This window comes from Moschus berezovskii, chromosome 15, assembly GCF_049115385.1.
Source record: "Moschus berezovskii isolate FMDL1 chromosome 15, NW_MosBer_1.0, whole genome shotgun sequence".
Taxonomy (NCBI): domain Eukaryota; kingdom Metazoa; phylum Chordata; class Mammalia; order Artiodactyla; family Moschidae; genus Moschus; species Moschus berezovskii.
Window position 1 is genome coordinate 75,901,449 of NC_142474.1, and position 16,647 is coordinate 75,918,095.

At 38.0% G+C, this 16,647-nt stretch overlaps 1 protein-coding gene across 3 annotated transcripts in view; it reads left to right on the forward strand.

Moving 5' to 3' along the window:
- PLCB1 (phospholipase C beta 1) overlaps positions 1 to 16,647 on the forward strand; it is an 861,253-nt gene that overhangs the window by 559,300 nt on the left and 285,306 nt on the right. For all 3 annotated transcript variants that reach the window (XM_055426796.2, XM_055426800.2, XM_088844294.1), the window contains exon 4: positions 11,787 to 11,924. In XM_055426796.2, the coding sequence (XP_055282771.1) occupies positions 11,787 to 11,924 (138 nt within the window). The remainder of the gene's footprint in view (positions 1 to 11,786; positions 11,925 to 16,647) is intronic.

Below are 16,647 nucleotides of genomic sequence, written 5' to 3' on the forward strand. Positions count from 1 at the left end.
ATCGCAGCACTGTTTACAATAGCCAGGACATGGAAGCAACCTAGATGTCCATCAGCAGACAAATGGATAAGAAAGCTGTGGTACATATACACAAAGGACTATTACTCAGCCATTAAAAAGAATGCATTTGAATCAGTTCTAATGAACTGGATGAAACTGGAGCCTATAATACAGAGTGAAGTAAGTCAGAAAGAAAAACACCAATACAGTATACTAATGCATATATATGGACTTTAGAAAGATGGTAATGACGATTCTATATGCGAGACAGCAAAAGAGACACAGATGTAAAGAACAGACTTTTGGACTCTGGGGGAGAAGGCCATGGTGGGATGATTTGATGTGCGTTCAGTTCAGTTCAGTTCAGTCGCTCAGTCGTGTCCAGCTCTTTGAGATCCCATGAATCACAGCACGCCAGGCCTCCCTGTCCATCTATCGCCAGTCCAGGTTCGATGCATGAGACAGGGCACTCAGGGCTGGTGCACTGGGATGACCCTGAGGGATGGGATGGGGAGGGAGGTGGGTGGGGGGTTCAGGATGGGGAACACATGTACACCCGGGGCGGATTGATGTCAATGTATGGCAAAAACCACTACAATATTGTAAAGTAATTAGCCTCCAATTAAAATTAATTAATTAATTCTAAAAAACTGAGTGCAAGTGGACAAGTAAAAAGGAAAGAATTGGCTAAAAATGTCCTGGGAACCTTAATTGCTTTTTTGTACAATTTTTGTAAAGTTTTGAGAGCTTCAAACTCATTGAATTCTCTTTTCATTCCTGTTTAGAAATGTACTAACAATCTTAGTGATATCATAATGGCATGGAGATATTATTGACCTGCTTAATTTTACTGACTAGAAACATTCAAATAACTCTCAAGATAACTGTTTTCTCATTGAAAGTTGCAGTCTTAGAGATGATAACTTTGGGCTTCAGGTAAAATGTTGGATTATTTTGAAAGATGGATAGCAAAGAGCTTTAGAAAACATTTTCTTACTTTCAAAGAGAAGCATGTACATAAAAAGGCATATTTAATACAGAACTTATTTAGATGCTATTATTTATTTCTTGTAAAAATAGGCATCAGACCTCCAGACTTTGAATTATAAAGAGCTTTATAGCTCTATGTTGCTGAATGAATAATACATTATTGATCTTTATTCATTATGGAATATAGTTAATTTATCTAGAATAATGGAAAAGAAAAGAGATATAAATAAAACTAGGATATAAATCTGAAAATTTGAAATATTTTTAGAATCTTTGTGTGTGTGTGTAATAAAGTTTTTTTTTTAATTTATTTTAATTGGAGGCTAATTACTTTACAATATTGTATTGGTTTTGCCATACATTGACATGAATCTGCCCTGGGTATACATGTGTTCCCCATCTTGAAGCCCTCTCCCACTTCCTTCCCCATATCATCCCTCTGGGTCATCCCAGTAGAATCTTTAATAAAAACATATTCGCATCTATTGGATTGGCCAAAAAGTTCATTTGCATTTTTCTATAAGGTGCTATGGAAAATCTGAATAAACATTTTGGCCAACCCAATATATTTGGGTTCTAGATAAATTATCCAATTTACTTCAAACTCCTTAAGTTTCCTATAACAAATTGACAGGAAAATTTCTCTCCTATAAACTTCTATGCGTGCATGCTAAGTTGCTTCAGTCATGTATGACTCTGTGCTACCCTATGAACTGTAGCCTGCCAGGTTCCTCTGTCCATGGGATTCTCCAGGCAAGAATACAGGAGTAGGTTGCCATGCCCTCCTCCAGGGGATCTTCCCAACCCAGGGATCGAACCCGTGTCTCTTATGTCTCCTCCACTAGTGCCACCTGGGGAGCCCCTAAGCTTCCTATTGCTTTAAAATTTTAATAAGGAGAGATAAGGAGATAAGCAGCTTTTCACTACTGTTTTTCATATGATACTTAAAGTAAGTTTTTTATGTCAGTCATCACAAGAAATATGTGAATTATTTCTTTACATGTGACACAGTACAGTTGCAGATTTAATTTTGATCACCACACTAATACTCTAAGGTGAGTAGGCATCATTATCACCCATATTGAGTAAAAACTAAGCTGAAGCTCAGAAAAAAAAAAATCGAAGCTGGTTAAGCATAGGAGTCAGAAACATAATAGTTGTAGAAGTGTCTTTTAGCACTCTTTATGCTTCCTGTGGAAGAACAAGTTAAGGAAAATATAAAAATGTGTGTGTTTAAAATATAGGTAGAAGCTGTAAATATATAAATGTAAATACAAATATATGCCTTTCTTGGTAAGTCACAAAGTAGGTAAATATATATATATATATATAGTAACATGTTCTGGTGCCCTTAAGAGATTAAATTATCCAGTAGATGCCCCCATATTGTATTTCATTTTCAGGCTACTGATTTCTTTTTCAAGTATTAATTTCTTGTTATGTGCTGCCCTGAGCACTTAACATATAATCATTCATTTATTCCTGTAACGAAGAAACAGAATCACAGAAGGGTTAAGAAAACTCAAGAAGTTGCATTACTTTTAATTGGTACACCCAAAACTCAGTCAGTGAAACAGGATACAATTTCCAGTCTCCCTCCAACTGTCAGAAGTCCTTAGCATCTATGCTAAGCACCCAGATTTTCCAGAAATGGCAAAGGGAGCATTGTTTGTGTTTGTCATTAGTAGGGAATTGTTGGACCTTCTTTTTTTATATGCTTGATTTAAACTTACTTTCTGAGGTTTCAGAAACCCCGTGGGTGCCCTCTAACTATGTCAAATACCGTATAAGGAGGCATATCCCACAACAAAATAGGAAAAAAAAGTCTCACCAATAAAGGACTCACGGCCTAGAGACAACTTCGTTTATCTGCATTATTTTAACAAACAGGCCTCATTATTCTAAAACTTGGGCACAGTGATATTGAAACTTACCCAGAAGCAGCTCACACACACAAAGCTGAAGGGGACTGTAATGCATGTCGCCTTTCTAGGGTGGATTTTAAACAGGAAGGAAGATATGAGGGCTAATTGCCCAATTTGCCAGACCACTAACCCTCAGGACATGTGGCTCTTTATGCATTGGAGTGGAAATGACTGTGCATATGAATTTAGCTGACAGTTAGGTGGTGGTTGCATGTGTCAAAGAAGGCCATGGGAACAGTTTAAAGAATGAATGACAAGCTATCTATACTTTAGAAATTTTAAGTTTGACAAATACTGACTAGATGAGGTGGAAGAAACTGACTACTTTTCCCACTGACTTTTCAAAAAAACACAACTGCTATTATTTCATGCACTTTGGCATTCCATAAAGATGATTGTACTAATAATGATTGAACTTGGGTGTTTAGCTTCCATTCTTTCCAAGCAAGACAAGAGGTGCCATTAGACCATATTTCTTTCCTATTTTAATTTCACATGTGTATTATTTTGTATTTTAAGGAGCTGCCTAAAATATCACTACGGAACATTACTTGAATGGATGCCAGTTTATTTAAGTTTATTCTGCCATTTGAACTATTTGCTCAATTTTTATGTCAACTCCATCAAATTGTATTTATATTTATATTTCAACAGTTTGTTAGTTTTTGGCATCTTCAAGGCACTTTATTTTGGATGGAGATGCATAGCTGGGTCAACTAAACCTTCTCTTTACCATTGAAAGATTTCTTTACTCGTACATGGAAGTTTCCCATGTGCAGTGGAGATTGTATGCCACTTCATCACCACTATATCCAAACAAGCATAAGGATTCTTGCTGTGATAATGCCTCTGTAAGATAAGAAGGTCGGTACTGCTCTTTTTCTTTCTAGTATTTGCTGATAGTCACTTTCTTTTGCTATAGTCAGTCTATTCTCATTTGATTCTTCCTTCCATCTAAAAGAATAGCTGAAAATATTCAAGCTCCCCCATTGTCACTTACAGGAAAAAATGGATAAACAGTATCCACCTGGGCTTTCCAGGTGGTACTAGTGGTAAAGAACCCATGTGCCAGTGCAGGAGACATAAGAGATGCAGATTCAATCCCTGGGTCGGGAAGATCCCCTGGAGTAGGGCATGGCAACCCACACCAGTATTCTTGCCTGGAGAATCCTATGGGCAGAGGAGCCTGGGAGTCTACAGTCCATAAGGTTGCAGAGTCAACCACAGTGAAGCAACTTAGCGTGTACGCACAGCTTGCACATATTCCAAGTCTTCTCCTCTGTGTAGGAGAGTGTTCACAGCACTGCATTTCAGTGTTACAGTCCATGTGAGTGGTAAGTGTTTTATCCAAAAAGGCTTGCTGGCTGTGTGAGCTGCCTAAACTACTGGTACATCCTAAAGAAGAGAATGGTATTCCTCATGACATTTGTGAAAAAGAGAGCAAAACCTTACAGTGAGAATAAGTACTGATTCCAAGGGAATTTATTCATCTATTTTTTTATTTTCCAAAAGTCAAAAATTAAATTCAAGACTTTGATGGAAAACCATCCTGGATATAAGTTTAAATCTTTCCTTCAGTTCAGTTCAGTTCAGTTCAGTCGCTCAGTCGTGTCCGACTCTTTGCGACCCCATGAATCACAGCATGCCAGGTCTCCCTGTCCATCACCAACTCCCAGAGTTCAACAGATTTAAATAAAGCATAAACATACTCATGCCACTTTAGTTTAATAACTAATCTATCTCTTTCATTTCCAACTGCTGTACTGAGTTTTAATAGACTTTTACATACCTGGCTTTTATGTAAATGATGGATTAAAGTTACATCCATTTAACTGTAATTCAAATTGAAAACGCTGTATTAAATGATAGGGATGAAATTAACCTAATATGCAAATTGCCTCCGTAAGCCTAACATCCAGTCAAGATGTATTTTATGGGGATAAAAAATGAGTGAGGTATGTTTTCTGCACCAAGAACATTTTCTTTTGTCAAAATGAAATCTAAAGGTATTGAAAAGAATTTTTATTTTGTTAATATCTGAACTACAAATAGTTTTTCTTTAAAAGTCATATAAATCAAAGAATGAATGCTGAAACTGGAATTTGACTCTTTTAAAAGTCATCCTTTGGCTTGTGATGCTCTCTTTTATTAATTTCAACCATGTTGAATAATATAATTACAGTAACACACACTAGTCTCAGGTGTAGACTAATCTTGACTTTTTCAGTTCTTTTACCTGGAAATGGGAATCATTAATCTGAGCAATTTAGCTTTCTTTCCAGTAGAACTGAAGTAATTTAATCATGAATCCTGATGATTGAGAGAAAATGAGTTTATTTAGTCAGACAGTCGCTATTTTATAACTTTTATGGTAATAGATATGACCCAGCACTTAACTTTAAAAGTACACTTAACTGCCAGGAGTCTTTGTTGGTCTGGCTAATTCCAGCTGTGGAGACACATGGGGCTGTTCTCTGAGGAGAGTAGGCCTGAGTGACAGATTCTTGAAACTAGAAATTCCAAGTTCACCTCACCTGATTTTTTTCTGAGCTATACTCTTTCAGGCTCTGCAACAGAGAAATTTAACATTTTTATAGAGTTGTGAAGATAGCTTGTTTTTTTTCTTTGTAAAAATTTCAAAGAATGTTTATCATTTCAGGGACTAAGAAAAACGTTTGAATCTCATAGTAACCCATGTAGGTAAATCCTTTTCTGAAAACTGGTCAGGAGATTCCATCAATGAGAAGCAGATATAAATTTCCTTAGTAGAATAGGTTTAGGGGAGGGGTTTTATGCAAATTGTCTGTAGATTTTTGTTATTGTTACAGCATAGTTTTATTTTGTTTGTTTTTGAAATGCAGCCCCTGATATCCCCAGATCTGAGAAGCAGTCCTCCAGAGACAACCATAGTTTAGACATGCTCATTTTATTTTTTGTTTGTTTTTGTTTATTTGTTTGTTGGCTGTGCTTTGCAGATCTTTGTTCCCAGACCAAGGACTGAAACTGGCCGGGCAGTGAAAACACCAAATTCTAGCCACTGGGCTGCCAGGGAACTCCCTAGATATGTTTACTTTCAATCCCTTCCACTTCCAAGTTTCTGCAAACATTGGGTGCCTTTGCTATTTATCCTTCCAGATAATTTCCCCCTTTTGCCTATTCTCCTAGGTTTTCCTCTGCGGAAAACAACTGAGGGCAACTTTTGGTACTTGAAAGGATCGATATATTTTTCAAGAATACCCTTCACATATCAATCTGCTCAGGAATGAAGAATGAGGCTTGAAGCCACCACATCAGCTTGGGCTGTTGTGTTCAAAATGAAAACTTAGAGTTTAGGGGAAAAGAAAAGTTTCATGTCTTCAGAAAGACATTTCTAATATAACCAAGTTTGGTGTTGATAAAAATGAAATAGATGAAGAAAAGGGTCAGTTTTAAAGAGAAATAAAATGATTAAGGATGGAAAAGAAAAATACAGTTTAAAAATTCTGATCTATCACCAGGAAAGGGTATTAGAAAGAAAGTTGCTTCTTATATATTTAAATGATTTCTCCGTTTACTTTCAGAACTACATAACTCTAAACTAGTGTGGTTTCCCTTGAAAAAATATTTCCAAAATGTCTTGCTTCTCCATTTCATGCTCAATAATCTTTTTTTAATGTATTGTATGATTGTTAACTGGCATCCCTGGTGGCTCAGCTGGTAAGGAATCCGTCTGCAATGTAGGAGACCTGGGTTCTATCCCTGGGTTGGGAAAATCCCCTGGAGAAGGGAATGGCTACCCACTCCAGAATTCTGGCCTGGAGAATTCCATGGACTGTATAGTCCATGGAGTTGCAAAAAGTCATACATGACTGAGCGACTTTCACTTTCATCTCAGATACATAGAGATATAATAATACATCCTCAAATAACTACCCCTCATAATCAGTCATCACTGTCATTTGCCAGCCTACATTATCCTCGCAATCCTAGATATTACTTCTAAATACTTCATTACAAATTTTTAGTTACATAAAACCAATAGATTTTTAAAATATATATGAACAGTCACTAGTGGGAAAACTTATGGAAATTCCACAGAGTCATCTTTCTTATAAATTCTGTACTTAACAGTATTGTTAGGGAGAGTGAGAATTCTAGAAGTCTTTTTCCAGAATTATTTTCTATTCTGGGCACATTCTCTGGATGCTTTCTACTTGCCTATTTCTCAAGGGAAATTCTAATGAATCCATGAATCAATCAACTATTGATTGATTTAATCAATATTCAACTATTGATTTAATAAGTGGCAAAAGTATTTTTAATGGACATGTGAATCAGGCAGGGAAGTGTATAGAAGGAAGAGAAAATACTTGAGAGAGATAAGAACCAAAGGATGGATCACATGGCTCTCACTGGAAGGAAGGAGAGGTACAAAGTCAGAGCTCTTTCATTTCCCCAAATTGTCCCATTCAATGTAGAAATAAGGATATCAGTGAACTCTACAATCACTGATTTAACACTAGAGATTTATAATTACAAGTTTCAGGTGGTTTCTGAGGATTATAATTTTCTTCAAGTACACACAAAAAAATTTAACTACTGATCAATGTGTTTTCTCTCTGAAACTTTGCTCAATGGTGTTCAAAACCTGGGATGCAGTTAATTGTTTCACAGAACAGCTGGTATCATTCTTTAATCAGCCTTCAGAAAAAGTTCATTCTTTCTGAACATTTTTCTTTAATCTTTCATTAATGGTAAAATGATAAAAATTTCCCTTTTTGCTATGATTGTTTGTTTAGTATTTTTTTTTTACTGTATTTCTTTCCTTTTCTAGGTCATGCAAATTATGTTTTTGTGATAGCGTGTGATCTTTCACAGAGGCCTGATGTTCTTGATAAATTATCGTGTTAGTCAAGTTGAAGTTTCTATTATATTGAGTGCAGCTTTGAAATGAGATTTTCTCTCTTTGTAACTTACCTGAAAGGGTTCCTTTTGATGCAGCCAAACAGAGGAGAAAGTTTATTAAGTAGAGAGAAAATTAATGTCACCAAATAACATAACTCAGCTGGAAGAATATTGCTTTCTTCTTTGTTGTTTGTTTGTTTGTTTTTCTAGTTCTCTATTTCTTTACAAGGGTACTGTGTGTAAAAACCTCAGAAGGGAGATCAGAATAACCAGCCTAAATCATTAAGCTGTGTTGGCCCAGCATGTAGCTAAATAAATAAGAATGTAAGTTATTCCTTGCTCAGAAGCTGGCTGCAAATTTGCTAAGTGATTCATTTGAGGCTAATTTTCTACATGACCCTGTCATTTTCTTCAGGACCTATCTTATGAAAGGAAAATAAATTCAGCCAAACCAACAGAGCCCTATGGTAGATTTTAATTCAGAAACTTTGGAAACATCCTTTTCCAAGCAGGTCTAGGTCTCCAAAGATACATGCTTCTGATGTCCTAAAGAACATCTGCTCTGCAAAGACTGCAGAATTTCTCTATGTCCAAATCCCAGTATTTGTGAGGCTAGAATAGAGATACCAAGGGAACATTTCTTGCAAAGATGGGCACAGTAAAGGACAGAAATGGTATGGACCTAACAGAAGCAGAAGATACTAAGAAGAGGTGGCAAGAATACACAGAAGAAATGTACAGAAAAGATCTTCATGACCAATATAACCACGGTGGTCTGATCACTCACCTAAAGCCAGACATCCTAGAGTGTGAAGTCAAGTGGACCTTAGGAAGCATCACTAAGAACAAAGCTAGTGGAGGTGATGAAATTTCAGCTGAGCTATTTCAAATTCTAAAAGATGATACTGTTAAAGTGCTGCACTCAGTATGCCAGCAAATTTGGAAAACTCAGCAGGGGCCACAGGGTTAGAAAATGTCCATTTTCATTTCAACTCCAAAGAAGGGCAATGCCAAAGAATGCTCAAACTGCCGCACAACTGCATTCATCTCATATGCTAGCAAAGTAATGCGCAAAATTCTCCAAGCTACGCTTCAACAGTATGTGAGTCAAGAATTTCCAGTTGTTTGATCTGGATTTAGAAAAAGCAGAGGAACCAGAGATCAAATTGGCAACATCAACATTACCAATTGGACCAGAGAAGAAGCAAGAGAATTCCAGAAAAAACATCTACTTCTGGTTCACTGACTATATACTAAAGCCTTTGACTATGTGGATCACAACAAGCTGTGGAAAATTCTTAAAGAGTTGGGAATATCAGACCACCTCACCTGCCTCCTGAGAAACCTGTATGTAGGTCATGAAGCAACAGTTAGAACTGGACATGGAACAACAGACTGGTTCCAAGTTTGGAAAGGAGTATGTCAAGGCTGTATATTGTCACACTGCTTATTTAATGTATATTCAGAGTACATCATGCAAAATGCCGGGCTGGATATGTACAAGCTGGAATCAAGATTGCCAGGAAAAATATCAATAATCTCAGATATGCAGATGATACTACCCTTATGACAGAAAGCAAAGAGGAACTAAAGAGCCTCTTGATGAAAGTGAAAGAGAAGAGTGAAAAAGCTGGCTTAAAACTCAACATTCAGAAAACTAAGACCATGGCATCCAGTCCCATCACTTCATGGCAAATAGATGGGGAAACAATGGAAACAGTGACAGACTTTATTTTTGGGGGGCTCCCAAATCATTGCAGATGGTGACTGAAGCCATGAAATCAAAAGACGCTTGCTCCTTGGAAGAAAAGCTGTAACAAACCTAGAGAGAGTACTAAAAAGCAGAGACATTACTTTGCCAACAAAGGTCCATCTAGTCACAGCTACAGTTTATGGAAGTGAGAGTTGGACCGTAAAGTAGCTAGAGAACCAAAGAATTGATGCTTTTGAACTGTGGTGTTGGAGAAGACACTAGAAAGTCCCATGGACTGCGAGGAGATCAAACCAGTCAATCCTAAAGGAAATCAATCCTGAATATTCATTGAAAGGACTGATGCTGAAGCTGAAACTCCAATACTTTGGCCACCTGATGTGAAGAACCAACTCACTAGAAAAGACCCTGATGCTTGGAAAGATAGAAGACAGGAGGGAAAGGAGATTACAGAGGATGAGATGGTTGGATGGCATCACCAACTTAATGGACATGAGTTTGAGCAAGCTCCAGGAGATGGTGAAGGACGGGAAGCCTGATGCGCTGCAGTCCGTGGGGTCACAAAATGTCAGGCAAGACTGAATAGCAACAATCGTCTGTGTTGCTATTTTGCTGAATCTAACAGGCTCTCTTTCTCTCATTGCTGAATGTTGGAGACGGCCCATGCTGTACCCTCAGCTAGTTTTCTGCCCCAGCCCTAGATGGCATTGCTGTGCTTTGATTCTGCCAGAACCACCTTTTTCATTTAAAATGTGTTTATGAGGAGAGGGATGAGATTTTTTGCATTTCAATTCATGGGTTGATTGGAGGAAATAGAGGGAGAATTGTGACACATAAAAATATGTTACCAAATGACAGTATGATCTTGACTGAGGACGTCTTTCTTCCAGTTCTTGAGATATAACTGACATAACCTTGTGGAAGTTTAGGTGCACAGCATGTTGGTTTGTTACACTTATATATTGCAAAATGGTTACCAGCAGAGTGTTAGCTAACACCTCCATCACCTCACATAATTATCATTTCTTTTCTTCTGGTAAGAGCATTTAAGATCTACTCTCCTCCTATTTTTCAAGTGTGTAATACATCACCGACTCTGTGGACATGAGTTTGAGTGTACTCCGGGAGTTGGTGATGGACAGGGAGGCCTGGCGTGCTGTAATTCATGGGGTCGCGGAGAGTCGGACACGACTGAGCGACTGAACTGAACTGAACTGAATACATCATCAATATTAACTATAATCACATGCTGGACAATAGATTCTCAGACCTTATATCTGGAAATGTATACCCTTTGACCAACATCTTCCCATTTTTTCCCATCCTCCAGTTCCTGGTAACCACCACTCTATAATGTCTGTTACTATGATTTCAGAACTTTTAGATTACAGGCAAGTGATATCATGTGGTATTTGTCTTTCTCCTTCTGACTTCTTTCACTTACCATGATACCATGAGGATCATAAATCTTGATCCAGAAATCCTTTCTCCACAACCTTTGGGCAAGTTATTTCACCTCTTTGGACTTTTCTGGGGTGAAAGACTTCAAGTCATACAAATTTCTATTAAGAATAAAAGGCAACTTTGTCCTGAGATTATCATACTAAGTGAAGTAAGCCACACAGAGAAAGACAAATATCATATGATATTGCTTATATGTGGGATCTAAGAATATGATACAAATGAACTTATCTACAACACAGTCATAGAAAACAGACATGGTTACCAAAGAAGAAAGGAGGGCAGAAGGATAAATTAGGAGCTTGGGATTAACATATACACACTAGGTATTCTGTAATAATCTATGAGGAAAAAAAATCTGGAAAAGAATATATACATATGAAAAGTGAAAGTGTTAATCGCCTGGTCATGTCTGACTGTTTGCAACCCATGGACTGTATGTAGCCCATCAGGCTCCTCTGTCCATGGAATTCTCCAGGCAAGAATACTGGAGTGGATAGCCGTTTCCTTCTTCAAGGGATCTTCCTGACCCAGGGAATGAACCTGGGTCTTCTGCATTGCAGGCAGATTCTTTACTGTCTGAGCCACCAGGGAAGCTTTATATATATAAACCAAATCACTTTACTGTAATCCAGAAACTAACACAACATTGTCAATCAACTATACTTCAATAAAAATTTTTTAATTAAAAAAAAAATCAAAGAATAAAAGGAAAGTTTGTTTTGAGGGCATTCTAGCTCTAATTCTTCTGAAATTATGCTGCCATGTTGGAATCTCTAGCTGACTAATTTTTTCAATCTTTGTTTATTGTTCAGGACCCTAAATTACGTGAACTTCTGGATGTGGGGAACATTGGGCGCCTGGAACATCGCATGATAACAGTGGTGTATGGGCCCGACTTAGTTAACATCTCCCATTTGAACCTCGTGGCTTTCCAAGAAGAAGTGGCCAAGGTATGGTGGATTTAAACATTTGAAGCTGATCACCTCAATCTGAATTTGTATGATATTATCCTGATTCCTTTGAAAGACTTTGAGTTTTCATTTTTATCTTGTATTAAAATTCCATCTAAAAATCAACTCACTGCCAATTAGAAGTGTGATTCAAACACTTTCAAATAATGGTGTTCACTTAAAATTATGGATTTTTTCCTTAGAAATTAGGCATTTGATATCATTTCTTTTCAAAAGAAAATATAGATGAAACCACACTCCATTTCATCTAAACGTCTTATCCCAACTCATTTTCTCTTAGCCTTACCATCTTCTTTCCATCTGTCTCCTCAAGGCAGACATTTTCAATACCTATCAATTTCTTTTGCAATGGGCAGCACCTAATCCATGATTATGTACATAGTAACTGCTCAATTAATATGAGAAAGAATAAAAAAATTCTTAAAAATTTAAATAAAAATCTTAAATAATAAAAAATATTTATTTAACCATGTACTGGAAAGATGAATTAGATAAGGATTCTTCATTAAAGAATTGCTAATTTACTAAGATAGTGGATCTTTCAGACGAATACAGAAATAATCAGAAGAAAGGCAGGTTATATCAAACAAGAAGCTATGAACTTCTGGGCAACTTGGACTCAAGTAATTTGATGCTTTCTCTAAAACGGTTCAATTGCCATTAAAAGAGCTTGAAATGAACATATTGAAAGGAAAGGTTTCTTTTCCATGATTATAGTTTGTAAAACACTAATGATGGTCCTGGGGCTTCCCTGTAGCTCAGCTGGTAAAGAATCCACCTGCAATGCAGGAGACCCCGTATTGATTCCTGGGTTGGAAAGATCCATTGGGGTAGGCATAGGCTATCCACTCCAGTATTCTTGGATTTCCCTTGTGGCTAAGCTGGTAAAGAATCCGCCTGCAATGCGGGACACCTGGGTTCAATCCATGGGTTGGGAAGATCCCCTGGAGAAGGGAAATGCTACCCACTCCAGTGTTCTGGCCTGGAGAATTCCATGGACCGTATAGTCCATGGGGTCACAAAGAGTTGCACATGAATGAGCGACTTGCACTTTCAGTGTTGATCCTGACCCTACGTACAGTTTCTTTCAAGAGGGGACATGGCTGTACCTATGGCTGATTATTGTTGATGTTTGACAGAAAACAACAAAACTCTGCAAAGCAATTATCCTTCAATTAAAAAATAAAGTGGCAAAAAAGTATATGAATCTAAGAAAGAGTTGAAGTCTGCATGTCATATCTGTGGCCTTATATAGCTTCTCATATCATGGATGACAACTATGGGGTCATGTCAGGCCAGTGTTCATTGTCTGAGCATTATGATCTGTAATTTTTTGACTTTCAGTACACTGACATATTTCTGAACTACATACACCAAATAATATGTCCTGACCTCTAATTTATTAGTGATTATATGTTGTTGTTCAGTCACTCAGTCATGTCTTACTCTTTGTAACCCCAACCCCATGGACTGCAGCACCCCAGGCTTCCCTGTCCCTCACCATCTCCCAGAGTTTGCTCAGGCTAATGTCCATTGAGTCGGTGATGCCATCCAACCATCTCATCCTTGTCATCTTCTTCTCTGCCTTCAATCTTTCCCAGCACCAGGGTCTTTTCCAGTCAGTTGCCTCTTCACATCAAGTGGCCAAAGTATTGGAGCTTCATCTTCAACATCAGTCCTTCCAATGAATATTCAGAGTTGATTTCCTTTAGGTTTGATTGGTTTGATTTCCTTGCAGTCCAAGGGACTCTCAAGAGTCTCTTCCAACACCACAGTTCTAAAGCATCAAATAGTGATTATGGTAGAGGTTTATTTCCAAAAGTTGCATAATAGCAACTTCAATTCTTACAATGGAATGAATAAAATACTATCTAGTTTTGATACTCTGAAGTCTTGAGAAACTACTTTTTAAGGCTGTTTTACAAATTCAATCTATTTTATATCTTCAAGAACTAAGTCACCCTTTTACGTCTATGGTATAATTTGTGCTTGGAGAGACTTCAGTTCAGTGAAACACTGTCTATATGGCCGCATTGTACTTGCTTTGCAATCTTTCTTTTTCCAGTACCAGCTGGTAACTGTTGAGTGCATACACTTCACTTCTCAGTATATGTATGTATGATTGGATGGATGAATGAACATAGACAAATACTAAATATTTCTACAATAATTTTAAAATATCACTACTAGAATAGAATCATTCAGTTCTTAGTAAAATGACCAATTTATAGTATTCATTAACTCGCAATCAGAAGGATTTACTAAATGACAGTAACTTACAGGGAGGCTTTTACTATGAGTGAATATAGATTTCATATTACAAACCAATCTGCATATTTTATGTTCCATTAAACCTTTGTGCACTTGTGTTCTAAACATTTTAATTTTCTCCTCTCTGTGGTCTTCTGCTCATTAATTTCCTTTAGAGATTGTGATTAGCAAGCCCTGTAGTATTCCCTGTCAGAACTGCATCTATAGACATTTTTCCAGCAGCTACTTGCCTGGTATAATTAATGAAGCTACAGAATATGTTTTGCCTTCCCTGATTGTGATATTCTGTAGGGTATTTTTCCCCCATTGAAATTGCTCATCCAGAAGGTTTAGATTTGCAAACACCATGTGCTCTGAAAACTTAATTTCCACCCTTCTAATTGTCAGTACTGTCTCACCTTCTATTTAGTCTCGGGAGCCAACATCCATAGTACCTTGTGTAGTGCCTGTACTGAAGGAGACAGTTCACCTCTTTGTGTAGAATGCCCAACAGGAAGCTGAGCTTCTCTGAAAGTCAAATGTCTCCAGAACAACTTGTTGACAAAGGGATTCGGACTCATTCATTCATTCAGCACACATTTGTCAGGTGCCTTCTCTGTGCCACTGTCAGGGACAGCATTCTGTAGAAAATAGATACACCATGATGATGAAGCACACTGATTATGGGTCGGATGGAGGTCTGTGTGGAGGGATAAAGCAGAAGAAGTGTGTGTGATGGTGGAGGAAGGGGGATTATTTCTTGATGGAGTGCTCAGAGAAGGCAAAAATCTGAAGGAAATTGCTCAACTGCAACAGTATCTTAGATTTCTGAGAAATCTCTTCAGTTAATTAATTTTTTTTTTGTCAGAATCAGGACTTCAACTTTCCTAAATATATTTTTCCAGATTTTCATGCTTGCTTTCTTACATAAATCACTTGAGATTGATTTTTTTATTTATTCTTTTAGACAAGTGACTCCTTTCAAAGATGGATTGGGGAGAAAACTGTGTCTTTCAATTCTTCTTGATATGCAGTACAATTTGCCAACCCTGTGTGTCCTAAGAATCAGATCCCTCTGCTCCCTCAAGGGATACCTCCCGTTAATAGACTTGGAAAATAGGGGGTTTGTTTCACATCTGTCCTCTGAGTCTCACACTTCTTCCTGCATCTTCTACTGCCTTGAGGACCAAGGAGCACATCCGTGTTTGTTGTCCCTGACTTCAGCCCCACTCTCTGGGATGCCCTGATTCCTCCTCAGAGCTACAGAGAGATGGAGGGTATCATCATCCTTCTCTTTACCCTCCAGTGTTAACTCCCAACAGTCCTCCACACACTCCACACACAGGTATTAATACAGGACTCCTAGCAAAGTTGGAGGTACCAGCAAAGGAAATTAGCAAAGGCAATAGAAGTTGATTTCTTGTTTTGTGGTGTAGGCTTTTGAAGGACTTTGGCTTTTATTTTGAGGGATATGGAAGCCACTGGAGGGTTTGAAGCAGGTGATAGACATGATCTGACAACTCTTCAGTCAATGATTGACAGTGAGGGAAGAGGCAATAGTGGAAGCAGGGAAATCAGTTAAGAAGCTATAAAAATATTTTAATTGGATTGTTAGTGTCTTGAAGGAAGAGGGAACTTGTAGAGATAAGAAGGGAATCTGATTATCTATATCTACATCTACTTAGGGGTATCATCGAGAGCATGAACAATTGTGATTGTATGTTGCATGTAAGAGAAAGAGAAGAATCAAGAATGATGTTAGAGTTTTGACCCAACAGACAGAAAGGATGGATGCACCGTGTACTCCATGGGGAGAATTTAAAGTAGAGCACATTTGGTGGTGTACAGCAAGCGTTCAGCTTTGATTATGTTTGGTTTGAGATTATTATTAGGTACCCAAGCAGATATGTTGAGTAGGCAATTAAATATATGAGCCTGGCGTTGAATGCATCAATTTGGAAGTCATCAGGTTATAGATAGTATTTAATGAGCCAGGATGAGATCAGCCAGGAAGCAACTGTAGACGGAGAAAATGTTCAAGGCCTGAGTCATTGATACTCCAACTTGAAGATATTGAGGGGATACGAGAGAATCAGAAGAAGCAGTCTGACAAGGAGTGGTCAGTGGCCTGGTAGTGAGGCAAGTCTGTGAGTTTGGAAGTCAGGGGAAGAGAGCATTTCAAGAAGAGAGTGATCAACAGGGCCAGCTGATGCTCTCAGGTCAAGTAAGATGAAGGCTGACAACTGACTGTCAGATTCAAGGGTATGGAGGTCACTGGTGACCTTGATTAGAGCAACTTCGTGGAATAGTGGGATCAAAAGTCTATTGGAGTGGGCTCTGGAGAAGGAAATGGTAACCCACTCCAGTATTCTTGCCTAGAGAATCCCATGGACAGAGGAGCCTGGTGGGCTGCTGTCCATAGGGTCGCTGAGTTGGAAATGACTGAAGCGAC